The 23384-nt window shown below is 42.5% G+C and overlaps 1 protein-coding gene across 2 annotated transcripts in view; it reads left to right on the top strand.

The window, feature by feature from the left end:
- The window catches only part of FECH (ferrochelatase), a 33978-nt gene continuing 10594 nt past the window's right edge, over positions 1-23384 (top strand). The window contains exons 1-6 of one of the 2 annotated variants that reach the window (XM_007191963.3): positions 1-187; positions 5094-5220; positions 10758-10877; positions 12451-12599; positions 18720-18854; positions 21465-21571. In XM_007191963.3, the coding sequence (XP_007192025.1) occupies positions 121-187; positions 5094-5220; positions 10758-10877; positions 12451-12599; positions 18720-18854; positions 21465-21571 (705 nt within the window). In that variant the 5' untranslated portion in view covers positions 1-120. The remainder of the gene's footprint in view (positions 188-5093; positions 5221-10757; positions 10878-12450; positions 12600-18719; positions 18855-21464; positions 21572-23384) is intronic. The other variant, XM_007191965.3, reaches the window with a different exon arrangement.

The following is a 23384-nucleotide window of genomic DNA, read 5'->3' on the forward strand; positions in this document are numbered from 1 at the left end:
CGCCTGATAAGGAGGCGTGGGTGGTGGGTGCTGAGGTCTGCTGTTAGCCCTTGGTGGGGCCCGCGCCTGGGTGTGCTGCCGCGGGAGGAACCCAGGTCCCGGGCCGAGGCTGCCCCGGGAATGGTTTTAGTCGGCACAAACATGGCTGCGGCCCTGCGATCTGCGGGCGTCCTGCTCCGCGATCGGCGTAAGTGGGGCTGTTGCGGCCGCCGCCGAGGCGGGGACAGCGGGCAGCTGGCGCCGGGGTCCCCGGGCCTGGGAACTTCCAAGGAGCGGCGGCGGGCTGCGCAGGAAGCTGCCCGCGACGGGGCGAGGGGCGGAGAAGGGATCCGGAAAGGGGCGCTCCCCTGGGAGCGGCGAGAGGGGGGTACGTGGGTCCCCCGAGGACCCTGAGAGGCCGCGGGGAGGGGTCCCGGAGTCACATCGGTCAGCTGGGTGGCCGTGAGCAGTGGCCGAATTTCTCAGAGCCTTAGTTCTTATCTGTAAAACAAGAATAATGATAGTCGCAGGATTGTTGTGATTTCGGGAGGCAGAGTGTGTTAAGGGCCTGCCATAGAGACAGGACCGTTGGCATCATTATCCTCATTATCACCATGGGCATCTACCCTGGGGTTCCCTCTCTGGTGGTGGAGGTCACACTGTGCCCACTGCTGCCCTGGCCCCTGGCATCACCCGGTGCTCACTTGTCCTTGTCAGCAGGACCCACCGCGGGGCAGCTCAGGCTAGTATTTTCTAGAGATATTTGGAGAAGAAATAAGACCCATGGACAACTCCCCACGTTTCTGATACAGACGTGAATGTAGGTTGTGTCCACAGGATGAACTGATGGGACTCTGGTTCAGACACACCTGGCTGGGTCACTAGCTCTGCAGCATTCCTGTGACGCCCCTGAGTGAGGCATTCACCCCAGCTTGAACTTTGCTAAACATAAAAGAAGGTCATACCTCATAGGCTTGCTGTGAAGATTAGCAGGATACAGGTAAAGCCTGTAGCACAGTCCCTGGCACACAGTAGATGCATAGATTACCTCAAAATGTTCAGTTATTAGTATGTAAAAGGCTGCCACCTACCAAGATGCTTAATTAGTATATTTGAATGATGACTGGACACAGACCTGACTTATTTTTCTAAGAAGTTCCCTAATTCATCAATCTATCACCTACTGAGAAGGAGTGGAGAGTCCACTCTGAACCTCCATATCTTATTACAGGTGCCTTTGTTGGGAAAATAATAAGGACCCAGTGTCCAATGACAATCAGGTCACTAAGGGCAGTGGGAGAAGAAAGACATTATCTTTTAAGAAAAGGAAGCACAGTGCCAGTAACGACGGGGCTGAAAGAAGTATCAAATTAATCTTTTCTTTCACTGACCCTTCCTGTGGCAAAGAAAGTCTGACAGGCTCTAGAGTTGAGGTCATAGAACAATATGAGAAACTTTAAATGCTTTGTTGTCCAGGTTATAAGTAACCAAGTGGAAGGATTCAGAAACCACAGCAGAAGTAGATTTGAAGTTCAATTGAATTACAGACTCTGATTTTAGATGTAGTTAATAATACTTTAATTATCTTGTTTTATATGAAGGGATTAATATCTGGGTTAGAAAAAATTGAGTAGTATTTCTCAAAATGAATTCTCAAAGTAGAATAGCAAAGTTTTACACTATGTTTTTAGCATAGTACAGAATTAATAAGCTCCCTAGTATATATGTATATAGTATATACATATATTTTAGAAAGTTAATAGAATAAAGAATTATTGTTTCTTTTTGATGTTTTCTTTCCAGATTTTTTACGTTAGGCATATATGTCTTTTGTAATTGGAAAAAAACAAATCTAGAATAATAAAAAAGAGTATCAATGTTTAAATTAATAAATTAGAACATTCTAGCTCCATACTAGAAAAATAACAATTTTTTTCTTAAAGCCTCCCCTCCCCAAGTGTTTATTAATAGTTATAATATAGAACCTTATTTCTGTGAATTTTTAAAATGATACTCATGTTTATAAGGACCTTTTGAAATAATCTTCATCTCCTGTGTGATAGAAAAGGGCTGTATTAGGTACTTGTGTATCTTGTTTTCTACCCTCCCACGTACCACCCCCAAGCATCCAAAATATTAAATAATTTGCTTTTGGAGAACCACTTGATACCCATGAACTTCTTAAGTCACAGGTATACTTTTGAATGATTCACCTATTGAGTGTATCCAGGCATTAATGAAGTTTTGTTTTCTTACATCATCTTCTTTTCTGCATATCCCTTGGTTTTATAGCTTTTATTGTTTGTAGGCCTTCCAAAGGTAAACCAGTTGTCCATGCCAAGAGTAGGGTTAGAATTACCTGGTCTTAGTTCATAAGTGAGCAGATCCTTACTATTGAGTGTTCTTACTTCATGCATTGTTCCAGACACTGTTCTTGGGGCTGGACATAGATTTTTAAAAATTTTCCTAATCTTTACAACAGCCCTGCAAGTTTGGCCTTATCACTATTTTACAGATGAGAAAAGTGAGGCTTGGAGTAGCTCAGTGAGTTGCCCAATTACTGTCACACAGCTTGTTTGGTCCTATCTGGAATTGCTGCTCAGATCTCTCTAGCTCCAGAACACACACTCTACACCACATGATGTAGAGTGCCTGTGCCTTTGAATTTCTCTTAAGCTGTGAGCTGAGTGTATTCAGGAGTCTTATTTGGTTCTTTGAATAATTACTTTAAACTCCTTTAGCTAGATTAATACTGATCATTTGGTAGGAGATACTCTGTTTTTCTAGAGGCTTCAGATCATCTGTAAGCCTCTACATGATCATTTTACAGATCATCAAGGGAGAGGAGTGTTTTAGAGAAGTCCTTGAGAGGTGGGTGTGTTAACCCTATGTCCTGAGCAGAAAGGATCCATCATTAGCAGCATCAACTTCTCTGAGAATTTATTTAACCTCAGAGAAGAGAATTTTGTAAGTAGAGGGCATGGCAGTAGTTTTCGGCAGCTTGAAAAGCTACAAGCTCCCAAACTGTACTAAGCAATACTAATGTACTGGTTGGAGACTCTAGTCGCATCCTTATTCCCCACCCCCACCCCACCCCCTTTTAAAGTTTGCAGGAGGAAATCTTATTATATTACCAGCAGTCAAATTATGTAATGCCAAAGTTCTATTCTGATACCCCATGGAATCTGATATAACCTCATTTATATAAGGAATTGCAGACATCGCAGCTTGATTGAGAACCTGGTTAAATCTCATCGTGTAGTTCAGAATTGAACTTGTCTAAAATAAGGAGATGTGAGCTGGTTTGAGACTTCATGTGAGTGGAATTGAAGTTCTTTATGTCAATCTTTGCACTTCCACTTTGAGTTAATAAGGATTATTCAGCTCAAGCTCACGTAATTGGCTCTGTTGGGAATGTGCACAATCTGGATAGTTGGAAATCTAAGTGGCCTGGAAATATCATTCTCCTATATTTTATAGACCTGCTAGGTGATAAAAAAAAAAAAGAAAAAATTCAGAGCAGGTGTAGTCCCTATGCTCTAGACACTTACCAAGGAAAATAATACTGGTACCAATTATATGAGGCAGGCCCTGTGAAGAGTGCTTCACTGGTCTTATCTGCTGCAATCTTTACAAGGATGCAGATAGCAGGGTTTCACCATTTTACAGCTGGGGAAACTAAGGCTCAGAAAGATTATAACCCAGCCCCAGTTACATTACTAGTAAGTGGCAGAACTGGATTCAGAGTCGGGTCCGTTGGTCCACAGCCCGGGTTCCTCACCAGAACACCTTTGACTCGTAAGTAGGAGGAGGGTAGAAGGAGACTGACCTCAGGCTGGTTTCAGGCCCGCTGGTTTGAGACTGGGGAAGGGAGGTTGAGTGTATACTGTGGGGCACGGTAGTAACTACTGTCCTGCATTGCCATCTTGAGTACCTACCGTGTGGTTTCAGTTCAGTTTCTCTCTGTGTTGTTTAAGGATGAATACCCTTCATGCTATAACTGCGTATGGCCCATGGACTCCTCGATTCAGATAGGCTCTCCAGGCCCACAACTAACTTTGTGGTGCCCAGGACAAGACCCGTATACAGCAAGCTAACAGACTGTGAATTATGTTCTGTTCTGCTATGCTGACAAATAGACCTTGCTAACGGCCTGGAAGGGTGAACTCTTGAACTCTTCACAGTTCCTACAGAAATGCCGAGGCCTTGAGAAAGTTGCCTCGGGCGGGCAGGCTTCCCTGCTTCTCTTCCCACTCCTGGCCTGCCCGGCACGGTGAAGAGCCTTGTGCGTACTCCAGCGTGTATGTATGTTCAAGCTCCATTCCTGACCCTATGAACAGCCACCCGTTTGGCTACCCTTCAGGTCAAGAATTGCTTATACTGACGGTGCGATCTGCCATCAGGAGGATGGATGCAGGAAAGAGGCCTGCGCCAGACCCTGGAAGTGGAGCTTTTGGGGCAGGGAATTCTGAGGTCCTGAGTCCTGGGAGCCTGGTCAGGAAGGGGGGGGGGCATGGACTCTGGGGGTCCATGAATCCTTGGCCATGCAGATGGCATACCCCACGGGGCAGGGTGCAGTAGGAGGCGGACCAGAATCGGCCCTTGAAAGCAGAGCACCTCCGTCCGCCGGCCCTTGTCAGAGTCCGAGGGCAATCCTGGGGTTCTTAGTACTGGTACCATATTGGAGAAGGCTAGGAGGCAGATGTGAGATCTGTGCAAGTGGTTGAAAACTCGCCCAGTTTCCACTCCTTAAATCAGTGGCTCTTGACCTTTTCTGCAGGCTCCTCACCTTTCACGTGAGCAGCGTGCTGCCATCATAACACGCAGTGATCTCATGAGGGATCTATCAAAAGCGGCGGCCGAGGCAGTGAGAGGAGGCGTGTGTAGCTTCTAAAAGCCTCCATGCGAGTCCTGTAAGCCATCCTAGGGGACGCCATCCCACCCCCTCAGGGAGGCCTTAAGAGCCTTCCCCCACCTGCAGTGAAATGCTGGGGAAATCACCTCTGCCGTAGCATCTCTTTAAAGTTTAGATCCAGGAATTATGCTCTGAGGACCTCTTCAAAAGCAATTCCTTTCCAGCTAGATTTCACGCTGCCACTTTAATTTTGTCGCAGTGGTACGTGGTGGCTCAAGGGCCTGCCAGCCACGGAGGTGCCAGCCGGGTGCAGCCACAGCAGCAGCTGCCACAGAAACAGCCCAACGTGCCCGAAGCCCCAGACCTCAAGTTCAGCCGGGGAACAGGTATGAGTCTAATTTTAGGTACTAATAAGGATTTCTCTTTCTTGACGCAAACACCGGTGGATACCAGCTACCTAGGAGGAGAGGTGTTGGGAAAACCCAGTATGTAAGGAGCGGTATGTTATTTTCTTGGCTTCCTTTCAATAGCTGTTAAACGTATAGATTTCACCCCCAATTAAGGCTTTAAAAGTGTTTTTGAATTTTGACATTTTCTATTAAAATTTTTTTTCCCAGCTTTATTGAGGTCTGGTTGACCAAAATCCCACAGGGCTTTTGTTAAAGGACACAGAGTTGAGTACAAACAGTCTGCAAATCGTGTGGGAATTTAGTTTCGGAATATGTCCCATAACGTAAATTATGTGTATGCTGGAAATATGTTTATGAATCTAACATAATTATACTTATGAAATACATCTCCTGTGCGGGAAAAGGAATAACTAATCCACCAAGAATTTCTGTAGTAAACTGTTAATGCAGTGAATATTATTGTAAATGACATAATGTGATTTACAGTTTATTAAAGAAACAAAGTACGTTCCCTACCTCACCTCTGCTGTTTGCGGGTGGACGTCAGCAGGCATGGCGTTGCTACTGGGTGTCCTCTTCAATATCAGAGGCCACAGCTGTTTTCAAGTCTTCCTCTGGTAAAGAGGCAACAGAAGACTGTAAAGGTCACTTTTTAGATGAGTACACAGATAGGAGTAATGCACTTTAACACTGGGGAGAGAGAAAGAAAGAAAGTAGCTGTGAACTATTAACGCCTTGACCTTTCTGGTAGACCAGATGTTCTACGAGAGCTTTATAGCTTTGAAAATAGTCATATTTTGTGTTTGTTACTTTTCATTGTGTGATCCTGGGTATGATGATGGAGCACTTAGTGAACTGAGGTTTGTTGGGGATAGGGCAGTAAGGTGGGGTCCCAAATCATCTCCTTTCGACTCTCGGGCCTCCTGAAAAACCACACGTGGGAAGGGAGACAGGAAGCACAGACACTGTCTCCATCCTGGGGGCATGCCCAGCAGGACGCCACTCCTCCTTGCCCCCCATGGCCCCTCTTTTCTCACCTCAGCCATAGTACAAAGTGCTTTAAGTATTTAGGGTTTGGGGTAAGTATTTGGTGTAAACTGAAGAACTGATTGGATGTGGAACCCTGGGAGAAAATTTATTTCATTACTGTGTTATCCTAGTGGCAAAAATCAACAACATAAATCGCCTTAAGATTAAATTATTAAAATTGAATAAAAATCTAAAAAGACTCCCAAATTCTAGTACGTAACTTTATACCATATTTATACAAAAGAAATCAGTTCATTTTAGAAAATACAGACAGGAAAAAAAAAATCACTGATAATCTCACCACCCAGTATTTTGTCTCTATACCTGTATCTATTAATATTTACTTAGTATATATTTATCAAAATGTGATAATACTACATATATTATTTTTATAACTTCCTCTTTTTATTTAATGTCTACCACATAACTATAAAAAGTCTACATAATTTTAATAGCCTAAGAGTATTTTATTAAATCTTAATTTATTTATGCAATCTCATGTTACAGGGCACATAGGTTATTTCTGGGTTTTAAATATTAGAGATGATGAAGTGGTGAGTGTCTTTGTGAGTCATTCTGATGCCAGATATGATGAAGGCCCTGTGCTACTTAGTGCTCAGACTACTCTAGACAATACTACACTACAAATTTGTCTGCAAAGGGCTGAATGGTACATGTTTTCAGGCTTTGTGGGCCCTTTGGTCTTGTTTGCTGCTATTCACCTCCCCCATCATAATGTGAGAGCAGCCACAGGTGATACGTAAACAAATGAGTGGAACTCTGTTCCAATAAAACTTTTTTTTAAATTAAGTTATTTTATTTATTTATTTTTGGCTGTGTTGGGTCTTTGTTGCTGCGCGTGGGCTTTCTCTCGTTACGGCGAGCGGAGGCTACTCTTCGTTGCGATGCGTGTGCTTCTCATTGCAGTGGCTTCTCTTGTTGCAGAGCACGGGCTCTAGGCGCACGGGCTTCAGTAGTTGTGGCTCGTGGGCTCTAGAGCGCAGGCTCAGTAGTTGTGGCACACGGACTTAGTTGCTCCGCGGCATGTGGGATCTTCCCGGACCAGGGCTGGAACCCGTGTCCCCTGCATTGGCAGGCGGATTCTTAACCACTGCGCCACCAGGGAAGCCCTGTTCCAATAAAACTTTATTTACAAAAGCAGGCAGGGGGTGTGTGGGCAAATTTGGCCCATGGACTGGAGTTTGCCAAACCCTGTTCTAGAGGCAGCATAGATCCTCTGGCCAATTACATCTTGGAGATTTAATGAAGAGCTGGGATTTGTTTTTTATCTTGATGCTGACTATATATAGTAGAATAGACTTAATCTGTTCCTTTAGTAATTGATGAGCTTAAGTTTTGGTTTGTCCAATTAATAGTTCAAAGGAAAAACCTCATGTTTTGAGAGTGCAAGAATATAAATGGCAAAACGTGGCAACCTTTTCAAATGAGAAGCTTTCAATATGTTTGCCGTATACGCTTTTACATTCAAACAAGGGGAACTTGATCATTCGGACTTTGGTGTCAGATGTTCTGTGTCTGGAGGGGAGAAGAGACAGCGACCCTTGGCTAAAGCTTTGCAGTTCACATTCGGGAATAGAGGGGTGTTGGACTAGGGCTTCCTAATGCGCCATTCGTCATGCACAACACAGTTTTGAATTAAGTGCAAGTGTATTTAGGTATTTTCAAATCGTGTGTTTCTTTCATGTATAAGATCAACATGGTTTGCAAAACATGGATTTGCAGGGCAGAGTAACATCCCATTTAAAGCCACTCTTGTTCTGAGCTCAGGTGTTATAGATGAAAAACAGTTCTAAATCCCGTTTGCACATTGATGCCCTCTGTGGCTTAGGTAAGTCTCTTAGCGTGGGGTTTCTTAACCAGTAATCTGTTAACTGGCAGCAATCCATGGAAAAATGCACTTAATTTATTGTGAGTCACAGCTTTTGAGGGTGAGAGACAGAATCCCAGAACACCAGTGGCCTATGTAGAAAGATTAAGGGAATAATACAATTTCACAATATAATGAATCTGGAATTTTCAGGTATCAAGAAAACAAAACACCAATTTGTTAATTCATTGATAGGACTTCTGGCCCAAGGGGGTAGAAAAGTCATGGAACAACAACTTAAGAGTGGTTGCTTGGTTTAGTAAAAAGAGATTAAACCCCTTTCCTCTAACACAGTGGTTCTGAACAGAGGGTGGGATGGGGGATCATTTTTGTCCCCGGGACATATTTGGCAATGTCTGGAGACGTTTTTGGTTGTCACAGCTGGGGTAGGGTGTGTGCTATTGCCATCTAGTAAGTAGAGACCAAGGTTGCCGCTAAACCTCCTACAAAGCACAAGACAGTCCCACAACAAAGGATTATCCAGCCCCCAATGTCAGCAGTGCTGAGGTCAAGAAACCCTGGCCTAAGACAATGATGTGAAAAGTGCACTTGGTTAATCTATATAATGGGGTCTAAATTAGAAAATCCCTGAGTTCATTGTAATATAGCACTTCCCTTTCCCCAGGAATAGGTTCTTATTTTGAAAATTTAGGCTGAGAATTAAGATTTCTACTGCATCCACCTATACTATGTTTGACCAAGAAAATGGTTCCTACTTGTATAAATTTGACACACTCTGTTGCCTAAAATTATTGCCAGACATTATTAACATTTTTTTAAAAATTGCAATTAAAATGCCATCATGATATCATCAGCTTTAGAACACTTTAAGAGTAGTCTTCCAAACGAGACCCATCTCAGCAGGATTGCTGTAGTCACTGCATTAGCTAGAGGTGGTCTTGACGTAGGAGATTTAGAAAGTAGACCCCTCGGCATTTGTAATAATGGTGTTTTAAATCCACATCAGGCTGCTTATTCCTCGGCTGCTTTATCAAGAGTGAATGGAGAGGATCCCATATGATGGAATATTATTCAGCCACGAAAGGGAAGGAAGTACTGATTCATGCTACAATATGGATGAACCTTGCAAATTTTATGCTGAGTGAAAGAAACCAGACACAGAAGACCACATATTATGATTCTATTTCTGTGAATAGGCAAATCCATAGGCCCAGAAAGTAGATTAGCAGTTGCCAGGGGTGAGGGAGAGGGAGAATGGGGCATGGCTGTAACGGGTAAGTGGGGTTTTGGGGAGTGAGGAAAATGTTTAGGAATTAGATAGCTGTCGTGTTTGCCTAACCTTGTGCATATATTAAAAACCACCAAATTGTACAGTTTAAAATGGCAGGTGTTATGGTATGTGAATTATATCTAAATGTTTACAGAGCACAAAAAGAAAAAAAAGGATGAGTGGAAGAAACACTCCTTGTCCTTTCTCTTCCCCACCGGCAGCCTCTTTCACTCCTGTCGCATGGGGAAAGACAGGCCCGCAGTTCTCCACGGTCCCATCTCAGGCTTTGACCTTGTGGTTCCGACCAGGGTCATGGTCTTCTGGTGGCTTCCCGAAGCTCAGGGGAGACACTTGGTCCTGCTGTGGGCCCAGCTTGCCCCCTGGCTGGTTTAGGAATAGAGAACTCATCCTGGCCTGGCTCACTTCGGCGGTGCAGGCCTCAGAGCTGCTCTGGATTTTGTAAGTTTACATTTTTTGCATAGTCCTTTTTTAAAAAAATTTCCCAGAAGCTGCTTGACTTTCTTTTTGTTTCCTTTTGCTCATCCAGTGGTTGATTCTTTAGCCTGGGACTAATTTGAATAATTCAGAACAGTGTTTTACAGGAATTACCTAAGTAGTGGGTTTTAGATGAAGGATGGCGAGGTGAGTGTAAAGTGAGAAATGTAGTTTATCACAGCAGGGGACACTGAACAGGAGTAAAGGCAGGCTCTGGAGAAGGAAACAGAGTAGCAGGAAATAATTTAAGCCATTAATAATTTAATAATTAACTAAAGAGAAGGGAGTAAATAAGGGCATGAGAGATGGGCTGGTAGTTTACTGGGGAGGTTTAAAATTATAGGGAAACCCATGGCTCCTCTGTGTAGAATAGAACCTACTGTTTGTGCCAGCTTATGCTGAATAAGTACATTATGCACTTAATTCTCAAAATAACTTTTTGAGGTAATTGGTGGACTCTCTATTTTACAGATGAGGAAACTTAAGCTTGGAGAGATCAGGTAACCTGTGTAGGCACGAGGCAGTCATGTGAACAAGTGTTTCAGCCTCAGGACAATTTTAGGTTTACACCTTGACCCTCAGTCCCCAAAGAATGGGATCTTTGTTCAGGGCTGACAGTTTAATAGAGGAATATTTGGAGCCCAGGGAAAGTCCAGGGACAGGGATGGAGCTAGGAGGTGAAGGTCAGAGTCTGAGCTGGGACCTTGGACCGTGCAGAGCTGGAGGCCTCATGCGTTCACTGTGACGGCAGTGGAGAGATCTGTAGCTTTTCATCTTTGCATTGAACAGATTAGATGAGAGTTTGCTAGCAGAAACAAAATTCTACCCTAGAAGTGTTACAAATCAACTGTTGCCATTTGATTTATGTAGGAAGCCGAAAACTGGAATATTAATGCTGAACATGGGAGGCCCTGAAACCGTCGGAGAAGTTCACAACTTCCTTCTGAGGCTTTTCTTGGATCGAGACCTCATAACACTTCCTGTTCAAAAGTAAGATACATGTAAATGCCTATACTTATCCATAACCTGTGCAGTGCATTTTGCCTTCCGTGTATCTCAGTTCTGTAGTTAAAAAATAAATAAATAAACGGTTTTAGTGCACATCTGGTAGTGCTAGAGCAGCATTATTATTTTCTATTAGTTATGAGAAGGCTATGATGTCAGAAGAATTGTAGGGGAGAGAGAAAGCAAGTTAGCAAGGATTCCCCTTGGGCCGTTTCCTCCCCAGAGCTCTGGAAATTGCAGCGGTCTGGACACAGCTGAAGGAGCTTTAAAGATGTATTTGTACTTTGTACTTAACCGTCTAACACTCAGGGAAGCAATGAGTATTATTCATTTGTGCTGTGAAATTGAGTTCTTGCTGTCCTTCTTCCCTTCCTTTCATTCTTCCCTCCCTCCTTCTTTCTCTTCTTCTTTCTTTCTTTATTTGTTTTGAGGTATGATTGATATTTGTTGTATATTTTGATGTATATGACTGAGTTTCACAATATCTTTTTTTAAAAATTGGAATATAATTGCTTTACAATGTTGTGTTAGTTTCTGCTGCACAGTGAAGTGAGTCAGCTATATGCATACACATATCCCCTCCCTCTTGGGCCTCCCTCCCACCCCCCTCCCCCATCCCACCCGTCTAGGTCATCACAGAACACCCAGCATAGGGTTTTTTAATAAAAAATTTATATATGCATATGATAAAAAAATACAAATAGTTAATAAGTGTTTATAGTAAAAAGCAGGTGTTTCTTTTCCCTTGGACTCCAGCCTCCCACTTGCCCACCCCTGAGGTAAGCACTGTTAGATCCAGAAATAGTCCAGGCACATCCAGGTGTATATATACATGCGTATATACACGCACACACACACACACACACACACACACACACACATCCCCCCCTTTTTTACACAAACGTGAATGTACTTATGTACATCATTTGGCACTTTGCTATTTTTTTTTTTTTGAAACTTAATTTATCTTGGAGATTATTCCATAACAGATTATATAAATCTGGCTCATTCTGTTTCATGACTGTATGGAATTGCATTGTATGGTCATACCTTAATTTATTTAACCAGTGCCTCACTGACGGACACTTAGATTGTTTTCAGTGTTACAGTGAACATTCTTGTGCATACATCTTTGCTCATGTGGGCAAGTATATCATAGGATTAACATGCATTTTCTTAAATAAGAGGGCTGTACACTGCCTAATGTCTTGTATGTCCTAGTTCCTATTAGGTGCAGGATCAAGAGGTGTTAAGTTAGTAGCTAGCACACAGCCAGGGCCTCTGCACAGGTGTTTGGGCTCCTGAATCTTCAGGGCCTGCTGCTAGAACAGCTTGTAGGGCAGGGTGGATACTCCTCAGAGACTGTCTGGTTCTCTCTCTCTAATCTGGGCCGAAAGAGCAGGCTGGTGTCAATGACCTCGAGCTTCTGTTTTTAAAGGCTTGATCTTAATAGGCTCTTCTTAAAATTTTGCTTATCTTTTTTTTTTTTAAATTGAGTAGAAAATGTTTCTGAGGTTGCTTAGCTGGAATAAAATGATTTCAATGTTCAATGATTTAGTAAGCTGGGACCATTCATTGCCAAACGCCGAACCCCCAAAATTCAGGAGCAGTACCGCAGGATTGGAGGCGGATCCCCCATCAAGATGTGGACTTCTAAGCAAGGGGAAGGCATGGTGAAGCTGCTGGATGAGTTGTCCCCGCACACAGGTATGGTGTTTCTCAACTCACATCTCACTAGGTTTGTTCTTTCAAAGTTTAGTTGTGAAATTCACAACACTGTTGGAAGCCAAATGCAATTCTGGGTACCAGCAGCTCTCGATTTGCAGGGGTTCCTACATGATGCCCGGCCACTGAACTCAGTTCTTGTGGCATTTTCCTTTGTCCCCAGATATATGCCTTTTCTATTACTTCCTTATGTTACAAATAAAAAAGCTAAAGTTTTGGAACATTAGTCTCAAAAGGAAGTTGGAGGTGTGTGTTAAGTTGAGCTGGATTATAAGGAAGAGGCTACCTGCCATGAAAAAAAAGATGCATATATCATCGTCCTGGAAAGAAATCTTTGGGAAATAGGTTGAGGCTGCTGCTATTGCTGTTTCTTTCTGTGTGGATGACTAATTAGATTAGCATTTAGAGCAGAATTAGCTAGCTGCTACTGCAGCCATGAGGCTCTAAGCAACTTTCAGCAACCGCTTTCAGCTCTTGGCAATACCATGATCGTGAGTCATTTAAGTGCCTCGTTGGGCATGGCACTAAAAAGAGGATTGCACACATCTGGTGACTGTTCTCTGAGAACCTCTAACGCAAATTATAATGTGCAGAATGAAACATTAACTACACGAAGGAACTCTAAGTGCCGTATTTAATTGCATTCAAGGCACCATTGATTGCAGGACGCACCATTGTTTTTATATAATATGAAGACACAAGACCTCTGTCAGTTAATTTTAAGACGGTGTCTGTTGTAGACCAATACAGGGTGTTAAAACAAATAATGTGCATCTTAGGACACATGAAATGTGTTCATTGCCGACAGTCTAGGGTTCAGGATCGGGACAGTGTGACACAGTGGGGACCCTCAAGGAGAGCAGCCCCGCTGGGCAGGACCAAAAGCGTTTCACTGAGCATCAGCTCGAGTTGCTCTCAGAATCCACGGTTTGTGTCACACACGGGACAAAGGGCTCCAGCCCTCGGCAGAGCATCTCACTTGGAAAATTGTTCAGTTGTGCTTTTGAATATTAGGTTTGCTCCCTGCCTTCACTTGTGGCTTCAGGGCATTTCTTACACAGCTCAGCCACATGTGACACAGTGTACCTTTTAAAATGTCGGGTGAGGGAAACTGGGCTGACCTCACCTCGCACCTACCTGATGGAGAAGAAACTCTCTAGTCATGAACCGCTTATCACGATAAAATGTTTAGCGTGAACCACATCTGCAATTGCTATGCTGTCTTCGGTGGACGCAGGCAGCAGAAAGATGCCATTTTTCCTGTTGACGTCTTAGTCTAGCACCCATCACCATAAAAGCCCTAGTAGAGCTGTCAGCCTTGAAAAAGGAGTACAGATGCATCCTTCCCACTTCCTTCTTTCTCTGTGGTGAGGCTGCTGGCTTGTCCAGACCAGACAGGCCAGCAGCCGCCTCTGCCTCCCTGGTTGGTCTGGAAAGGGTCCCATGGAATGACCTGGATGTATAGCAGTGTCCCACTCGCTATCAGATGCCTGGTGTTGATGACCCTAGGGCCTATCACCAGCCTCTGTGGCCCACGCTGGGACCCTCTGAGGCAGGCAAGTTCAATTCTGCCTTTCTCCTGCGTGGTAGATGACCACCTCATCATTTACACAAGCCTGCTTTGGGGGTGTTTAATGCGGCCCAAGACCACCCACGCATTCATTCATCATTGGCCTATTGAGTGCCCTGCGCTGGTCAGTGCTGCTACTCAAAGTTGAAAAACATGGTTTCTACTGACAAGAAGCTTCTAGTCTACTGGGGCCTTGCTGCTGCAGGCCAGTCTGCTCCAGGGGCAGAGAGAAAAATCCTTTGAAGACTTATTGGAGGGATACCCTACAAAACGAGTATAGCAGCTGATGATCACACAGAGTGTGGATATATGAAACAGGAAACAGTCTCAAAGTTTAGCAGGTTCTTTGGGGGAACTTTGCATTGAAGAGCAAGAAGATTACCAGATGTGGCTCTGTGGCCCCCTCGGGGCTCGCCCAAGTTACCCAGAAAGAAGTTTCTTGTCCTGCCGTTCATGCTTTGCTGAGTGGACCTGAAGCTCGGCAGTGAAGCCCCAGCTGCCGCTGGGTGGGGCTAGCACTGGGTTCCCTCCCTCCCTCACCCCTTCCTGCTGCTTCTCCTTCCTGCTTTCAGGTTTCCTTTCTTTCTTTCTTTTTTTTTTTTTTAACATCTTTATTGGAGTATAATTGCTTTACAATGGTGTGTTAGTTTCTGCTTTATAACAAAGTGAATCAGCTATACAGAACACTCTATGACATAAATCACAGCAAGATCCTTTTTGACCCACCTCCTAGAGAAACAGAAATAAAAACAAAAATAAACAAATGGGACCTAATGAAACTTAAAAGCTTTTGCACAGCAAAGGAAAACATAAACAAGACGAAAAGACAACCCTCAGAATGGGAGCAAGTATTTGCAAATGAAGAAACTGACGAAGGATTAATCTCCAAAATTTACAAGCAGCTCAATATGAAAAAAGCAAACAACCCAATCCAAAAATGGACAGAAGACCTAAATAGATATTTCTCCAAAGAAGATATACAGATTGCCAACAAACACATGAAAGGATGCTCAATATCACTAATCATTAGAGAAATGCAAATCAAAAATACAATGAGGTATCACCTCACACCAGTCAGAATGGCCATCATTGGGTTTCCTTTCTATTCATCTCTTTCTCATTCCTCCTCCCTTCTTATATTTTTTTCGTACAAAATTATAAAGTTTACTTTTGAACTGTGTCTATTTGTTTACATGTATTTGGAAAAGTTCTCTTTAGTCAAAAAAAAAAAAGTGATGATTACAACCAGATAAAAATGTTTCATTTTTGGGACAAGTAGTTGTTGCTTGGTGGCCGGTATAGATATTTTGAGACTTGCACAGGCTCTGCATAGAATTGACTATTGACTAATTACAGTGCATTACATGAGGGAATATGACTTGGAATTGGTTTCATGTAGTAATACTGCATTGCAGTCATTTAGTGGACACAGAAGGAAATAGATGAGAAGTGCAATCATTTCACTTCATGAAAAGTCTAAATCTAAAATACATTTAAAAAATTATAGTTTAGTTATATATGGCTGCTTTTAGTGAAGCTCTAAGTAAGTGCTACTCAGTAAAATAATTTCATTCTTTATTGAATGCAAAATGGGTTCATTTCAGATGGAGCTGGCTTCCCCATCCCTGGTTGTATGACGTCAGGCAAATAACTTACCCCACTAAACCTCATCTTGAAAATGGGGATGAAAACAGAACCTAACTCGTAGGGTCACTGTGAAAATGAAATAAGATAATCCTGAAAGGCATTAGCACGGTGCAGCGTACATGATAAAAATTCAAGATATGTGAGCCTTTATTATTCACCATTGGCATAGGGTTCATGATCTGATACAAATTACAAAGCATTATAATAACTTCACACCATTCTCTCGAAGAATCATGTACGAATCAGACATTTGAACTATTGCACGTGCTAAATGAATGGACTGGAGATTAATGAAGTTTTACTGTTTACAAAATGGCTTTTCTATTTGTTCCTTTTTTTACTTCTTTGTAGTTCTCACCCAAGAGTGTTCACTGAGCAGCTGCTCTGAGGGTGGACGAGGCTGGGCCAGTGAGTCATGTGTTTGGGGCTCACTCTGGCCAGATGTGGTGCCCACCAGATGTGGTGCTAGATGACATCCAGGAGACTCCTTCCTGTCCCTGCGCTCCTTCGGGGGTAGCCAGGAAGGAGCCTTCGTGAATGCTTGTTAGTTCCTCAGGATAGGCCCAGTCGGAGACAGTGCGTTGTTACTTTTTCTAAAATATGTTTTTGCAGGCCGTCTTGAATTGGACCGTTTGGAAAGCATTATCTGTTCTTTCCAGAGTATTTTACTCTGTCTCACTTCCAGATATGGTCACCGCCCTGCCTTTATCTGTGAGGGAGGCCTCTCCACCTCTCTTAGTCTGTAACATCTGAGGAACTCCCAGACCCCAGGCATTTAGGCTACAACTTTCAACTACCGGGCAGCTGAAAAGAAAACAGAAGAAGCTGGTTGACCCACAGCATTCAGGGGATCTTACTGTGTCAATCTGATCCTTGGATTGTCTCAAGATAGATTAGAAAGCAAATTCCACTTCAGCCTCAGCTCAGAGCACCAAGAGCTCCTGAAAAATGGACTTGATGATATTGTGATAGTTGGCAGTTTTAGCACGAACCACGTAATCTTTGAACAATCGGTCATTTGGAGTTTGCTTACAGGGCCATGCCCTCTGGGGTGTTTTAATTGCAGGTCACCACATTTTATGCAAGAGACCAAAAATTTGGTAGCCTAGAAGGGACAGGCAGCTGAGAATGATTTCATTTGTATCCCTTCCTTCCTCTTTTTGTAGCTCCCAACCGGAGAATATTGAATCAGACTGTCCTTCGCCTGCACAGACACGCTTCTCTTCCCCTATCGATATTCTGCTTCTGTTCTTGGCAACATGCTCCGTTGATTCAGTCCCCTGGGTCAAGTTTCCGAGGAATGTTTTCTGTATCTATATATAGCACACACATATATACATATGTATAAAATATACACGCATATGTATATACACACTCATATATAGAGAGACACACACGCAATAGATGTATTATCTTTTTCTGCACTTCAACCTAAATGTTTCTTGCGGCAATTTAGTGTCATGTTCTTAGTTGCAGCCCTGGCTTATGCCTGGACAGTAAGGTCATCTCGGGTTTACTATTACTTAATGTTGTGTAGTGTATTTTCAACTTCATCCCTGAGTATAAGTTGAGTGTAATCCTATGAAAAGACAAGGAACTAAAACTGGGTAACTTTAGGAAACTTTCAGTTTTATGATTTTATAAATGCCTAAGAAATTGGTTGAGGATGCTTTTAAAATACAGGAGGAGATAGGAGAGGGAATTGGTAAAGTGATAGGAGAAGGAACGCACAGATGTGCCCTGACTTGGGCCGTTTAGGTGCCAGAATAATGAGTTTTAAATCCCACTTAGCGCCTCCAACTTAAGCACTGTTGTTGGTTTGTTCGTTGATTTGTTTTTCATGTAAGTGAGGAGAATCATTTCAATCATTTGTTATTAGTGCACTTTTATCGAGTATCCCAGAGCTTTTATGTAAACTAGGTGGCCTGGGGTCTGAGGAAACAGGAGGAGGGGACTCGGGTGTTGGAAGAGGCTGGGGGTGAGGCATGGAAGGAGCACAGGCTTTGGGGTGGGGAGACCCACGTTACAATCTCATCTCGACCATCTGCTAGGCGTGACTTTGGGCAGGTTCATTAACCTTTGAGAGTCTGTTTCCTTATCTGAAAAATGGGGTTTAGATGAGAAAAAAAAAGCACAATGTCTCCCATGGTATCTGGTACCTACGAGGAGGTTATACTTTAAGGGTAAATGCTCTCTGCTCTTGAGTCTCGCTTATCTCAGCCAAGAGCAGAGAATAAGGCCCAGAAGCTTGAGTGTTAAAAACCATATGCTTTGGGCTTCCCTGGTGGCGTAGTGGTTGAGAATCTGCCTGCTAATGCAGGGGACACGGGTTCGAGCCCTGGTCTGGGAAGATCCCACATGCCACGGAGCAGCTGGGCCCGTGAGCCACAACTACTGAGCCTGCGCGTCTGGAGCCTGTGCCCCGCAACGGGAGGGGCCGCGATAGTGAAAGGCCCGCGCACCGCGATGAAGAGCGGTCCCCGCACCGCGATGAAGAGTGGCCCCCACTTGCCACAACTAGAGAAAGCCCTCGCACGAACCGAAGACCCAACACAGCCAAAAATAAATAAATAAATAAAATTTCCTTCTTAAAAAAAAAAAAAAAAAAAAAAGAGTACCTACCGTAAGATTTCATTTAAAAAAAAAAACAACCATATGCTAAATAAAGGTGTGTGTGTGAGGGGGGAGGTTGACCACAGAAAACAGTGATTAAAAATCCATACACTAGCAGAAGACTGGCTAAGATCCAAGGACTATTCTAAACTTGCCCACATTACCAGCATCATAGGAAATTAGGTTAACTGTCTTTGTTCTGGGCACTGCATTCTGTTTGGAATCTATATCAAGATGAATACTTTCTCCTTTCCACGCATGCTTCCTAATAGCCCCTCACAAATACTATATTGGATTCCGGTATGTCCACCCGTTAACAGAAGAAGCAGTTGAAGAGATGGAGAGAGATGGGCTGGAAAGGGCGATTGCTTTCACACAGTATCCACAGTACAGCTGCTCTACCACAGGTAAGGCTTCTCTCTGACAGTGGGAGGGTAGATCTGGCCCTGGCAAAAATAACCAGGGAAGCTGAGCGCGGAAGGAAACGATAAATCATTTTCGATTTGAATGGCAAACCCAGCCTGTCTGTTTTAAACCTGAGAGTTCAGGTCAGTCCGTTTGAAATCTCATGGTTCATCTGTCCCTTGAGTTATTAGCCAGTTGACTGAGAATTACAAATTGTGGGTGAAAGGCAGTGGCTTCTAGTGTTCAGTGCTTTAATGCAGCTGTACAATGGATCAGTAATGAACCTTAAGCCACTTTCTATGTTTGTGTAATAACCCTTATTTTTATGGCTACCCTAATATTCTTATTAATGTAGCAAAGTTGATAGCTGTTTCCATTTTGCCAGCGGAGATGTCCATATAACATTGGAAATATTGATACGTATTTTGGTTATGCTTTGGTTATGGGTTGGTTCCTGGTTAAACCAAAACCCAGTTTAGGGTTTCCTTTGCAAATTTCTCTCAGTGTTCTAGATTTTGGGAAATGTTACTAGGTGTTGTTTCCTATATATTTAATTGGAGCTGGAGAATAATCTGTTTTGCCAATCTCTGTATCATTAGGTATAGGTAAATCTTCTACTGTCACCCACAAATACATTTGTTTACATCCTTTCTCAAGGCTTGGGGTCAGCACATTTTTACTCCCAAATTGCTTTTGGACATTAGTGCATGCTATTTCTATAGCTATAAGGAGAAAACAAAAGGCTACTGGAAGAAATCTTGGAAGCCTGGTGTGTGCCTTAAATAATTATTCAGAGCACCTGTGAAAATGTCTGAGTTCTCAGACACCCTCAAGAGTTTGAATTGTGATTTCTTTTGGACATGTACCTCAATAACTTTAAAATGTCTGGTAACGTTATTAGAGAATAAATCAGATTTTATAAATTTCTAAGCTATACTTTGGCCGGGCTTTCAAAAATATAACTCAACATGTAAATGTCCGCTCTCAAAATTAAACAAGTTAAGAAGATGGTTATTTATATGACAAAGGATTGACTAGGGTTTCATTTCACAGCTGGCTCTAGCAGTGTGTTTAAAACAGTAGTGTCTGTGCAGCTTTTCCCTAGTACCTCTGGTGTAAGGGCAGATACATCCCTACTTCAGAGATGTGAAAGCCTTTGGGTGGCATGTTCATTCTTTGAGGCCACTAGAGTGTCATTTATCTGTTGTTTATTTAGACACATATTGTGGCAGCACCAGTATATTCTACGTATCAATCACTTTTTTTAATCATGCAATTTTTTCAGTTATGCTTGTCCCTTAATTACTACTTTTGATAGTTCACTGAATGTTTCTGAGTGATTCAGAGGACCTGCTGCGGCTTTCCGAAGTCCTTCTGTGCATCTGAAAACGCTCTTCACCTGTGAAATGTGGTTTGCAGTGTGAAGATGGTGGTGACTACTTTGTGATTTCTGGAGAGATGGTTTTTGAACCTGGAATGGACTCAGTTTGGATTTATCGGACTCATTGTACTCTGCTCAGAAAAATGGAACTCCATTTATTTTTTTGAAAATTGAGTCTTAGCCTGAGAGTACATGTGATTTAAATACGGCTTTGTCCTGGCTAGCGTTTTCATTTGGAGACCGAACTGATTCATAGTTCTCATGGAGAAACCAGTGGTGTTGGGAAGCGTGGCAGTGTTTTGGAGCATTTGCCCACGTGCAGATGGAGGAGGAGGCCCCGTGTGAGGGTTGGTTTCCTAGGATTAAGGCTTGGCTCCGCGCCAGCTCCTCAAGGCCAGGAAAAGAACTGCACTGGGTTAGCGCCACTTGCTTTCCCTTAGTCTTTGAATTTTCATGATTTCCATCTCCTGCTTAGAAATGCAAGTTTTGTTGGATTACCTGTAAGGACATTGGTATTCATTTAACTTATTCTAGGGAATGATGATAATTTTATAAAGCAGGTAAAAACAGAGAATGCGCTTAGAAACCTTGATGAGCTGCTCTTCTTATCAAACAAGCCATTAAAAAGGATGGTTATAAAGCTTTTATTGGAATGTGGAAAATATTCATCTCATAATGCTGAGTAAAAAATACCCTAAATACTCAGGATACAAAACCGCACATGTCCTAAAAGTATAACTTTGTAAAACAAAACAGCTGTAAAGAAAAACAATTGGAAAGAACTACCTTAGAGTAAAACAATGACTGTATGAGCATGCTGGGGTCACGACCAGTTTCTTTTTTGCTTTCTTTCCCACCCCCTACATTTTCTGTAAATGGGGTTGATTACCTTCATAATGGGAAAAAAAATTTAACGTGCTTTCAATTGTAAGACTTGGTCCTTGCAAATAATGACTGCTTGTATTTCATAAATCCGCCGCCATTGTGCTTCTCTAGAGAAGTGGCCTCAATACTCTTTGAAAGGCCGTTGAAATTGATTGCTTTTTAGTGATCTTCATTTGCAGGGTAGTTAAATCTATATGCATTTTAGAGTATTGAAGTGATTGTAATTAGACTGATTCTGTGCAGAAGACTTACCTACTTTGAACTTAAAATTACTGCCTTTACTAGTCTGTTTTTTATTTTCACCATAATCCACATGCGTGTACTAAGTGGCCCCTGTATATTTCAGGCAGCAGCTTAAATGCCATTTACAGATACTATAATGAAGTGGGCAAGAAGCCCACGATGAAGTGGAGCACCATTGACAGGTGGCCCACACACCCCCTCCTCATTCAGGTAAGCCAGCCACTGCCAGTGGCGTCTGTCACCCCAGCTTCTGGTGTGGGTCCGGTTCTTGTCCCTGCCTGGTTTGTGGGTGTCCCGAGTCTTACTGTTCTCTTACTTAAATTGTGTGTTGGGGATTAAAAAAAAGGTATTAGAGTCTTGATTTATTATGACAGGAGGAAATAAATTTAAAGATTGAAGGGTAAACTCTTTTCTTTCTTCAGATTAATAGTATTAGTTACAGACCATAGCAGAATTATGTTTTGAGTTCTGTGTTTCACAGTGACCAAAAGAACGTTAAAGATTATGCAAGGAAAAAAAAAAAAAAGATTATGCAAGTTGTTTCATTTAATCTCCATTCATAGACTGAACAGCTGACAAATAGATCCTCTATTTTCTAAATCCTTTAAAATGTCAAAAGATTTAAAAATTTTAAAGGTAATATATCTACATGTTCTGAGACAGAATAAATTTAACATTTCAATTGAGAAAGTTTCATATATTAAAAGAAATTTCAAATTTCTCCTACATAGTTTATGTTTATAATATGTATAGTAATAGATGTTTGATTTTAGGAGAATCCGTTAAAGCTACAATTCTAAAGCTTTGAATTGGTGTTATTATGTACTTTTTCACCCTTTGAATATGGGAGTACTACTGGTTGTTGTACTTGATCAAACAAATATTATTTTGTTCTGTTGGTGGAAGTTTCTACCTTCGAGTTAGTTTAGGTAGAAGAAATACTAAGTGATGTGGAGTTCATCCGTTTATTTTTCATTCCTTGGACAGTCTCTGGCAAAATACCAGCTTAACACTTTTTTCAAGGCTGGAGTAACTTAAAATCGATAACCACTAGATGGTGGTAGACATCGTGGAAGGCAGGCCGGCTCGCCCCAGAGCAGATGCTGTTTTCCTTAGGCCTGTAGGTGCTGTCAAGGGTTAACGCTTAGGTTAAAATCCAGTTTTAAGTAAAAAGTGCGAAGTGAAAAGGAGGCACCTTCCCTCAGGGATGGGTGTAGTTTTGGTCTCAGTGTGGTGTCCTCCCTCCCAGTTTGCTCTTTGCTGGGTCCAGTCCGGACCGCCTGAGCCCCAGCCCGGCCTGCCTGTTCTGCTCTTGGAAGCCAGTGATGGGAAACGAGGGGGGTTTCAGGTTAGCACTGACATGTGGCCGCAGAGAACCGAGGGATCTGCACAGCATCTGCCTGCCCTAATTGAGGGCGTAATTAGATTTGCATTAAAATTCAGTCCTTTGAAAAGGGGGGGAGCAGAAAGATGGAAAGGTCTCTTCACTGAGGAAGTCTCCCTTCATAAAATGAAAGGGAATTTTAGAGGCATTTATCTGCCCTCCTACATGGTGTGATTGAAGGCTCTGAGAGCCGCCTGCTTCTTTCATTCTGCAGAGGGATTGCGCGTAGAAAATACCGCAGATGGATTTTAGGTGATTTCAGGAGCACTTCTGCCGGCCCACGGCTCCTCAGTTTTGATGAAGCTGAGTCTGTTGAAAGCTGTAACAAATCGTGTTTCTACTGGCAGTTGTGCAAGATGATAAAAGGAAAAAATACTACTAAAATCTTGAGGAAACAAAAATTTATGGTTAGACTTTATTAGTATTATGACGATTACATGAGGAGATTTGATATCTAGCGGAAATAGAAAAAAACCCCAACTAAACAAAAACTAAAAGTAAAAACTGAAACTAAAAATTTTGTGTTTAGTCTACATTTCTATCAATACGTGTTATAGGTAGTAATTACTCAAAATAGTCATTTTACTACTGTATCTAGCTGTTGGAATATTTGGTGTAAATGCATGTTCCAGGCTCCTA

Source organism: Balaenoptera acutorostrata, chromosome 13 (genome assembly GCF_949987535.1).
Source record: "Balaenoptera acutorostrata chromosome 13, mBalAcu1.1, whole genome shotgun sequence".
Lineage (NCBI taxonomy): Eukaryota > Metazoa > Chordata > Mammalia > Artiodactyla > Balaenopteridae > Balaenoptera > Balaenoptera acutorostrata.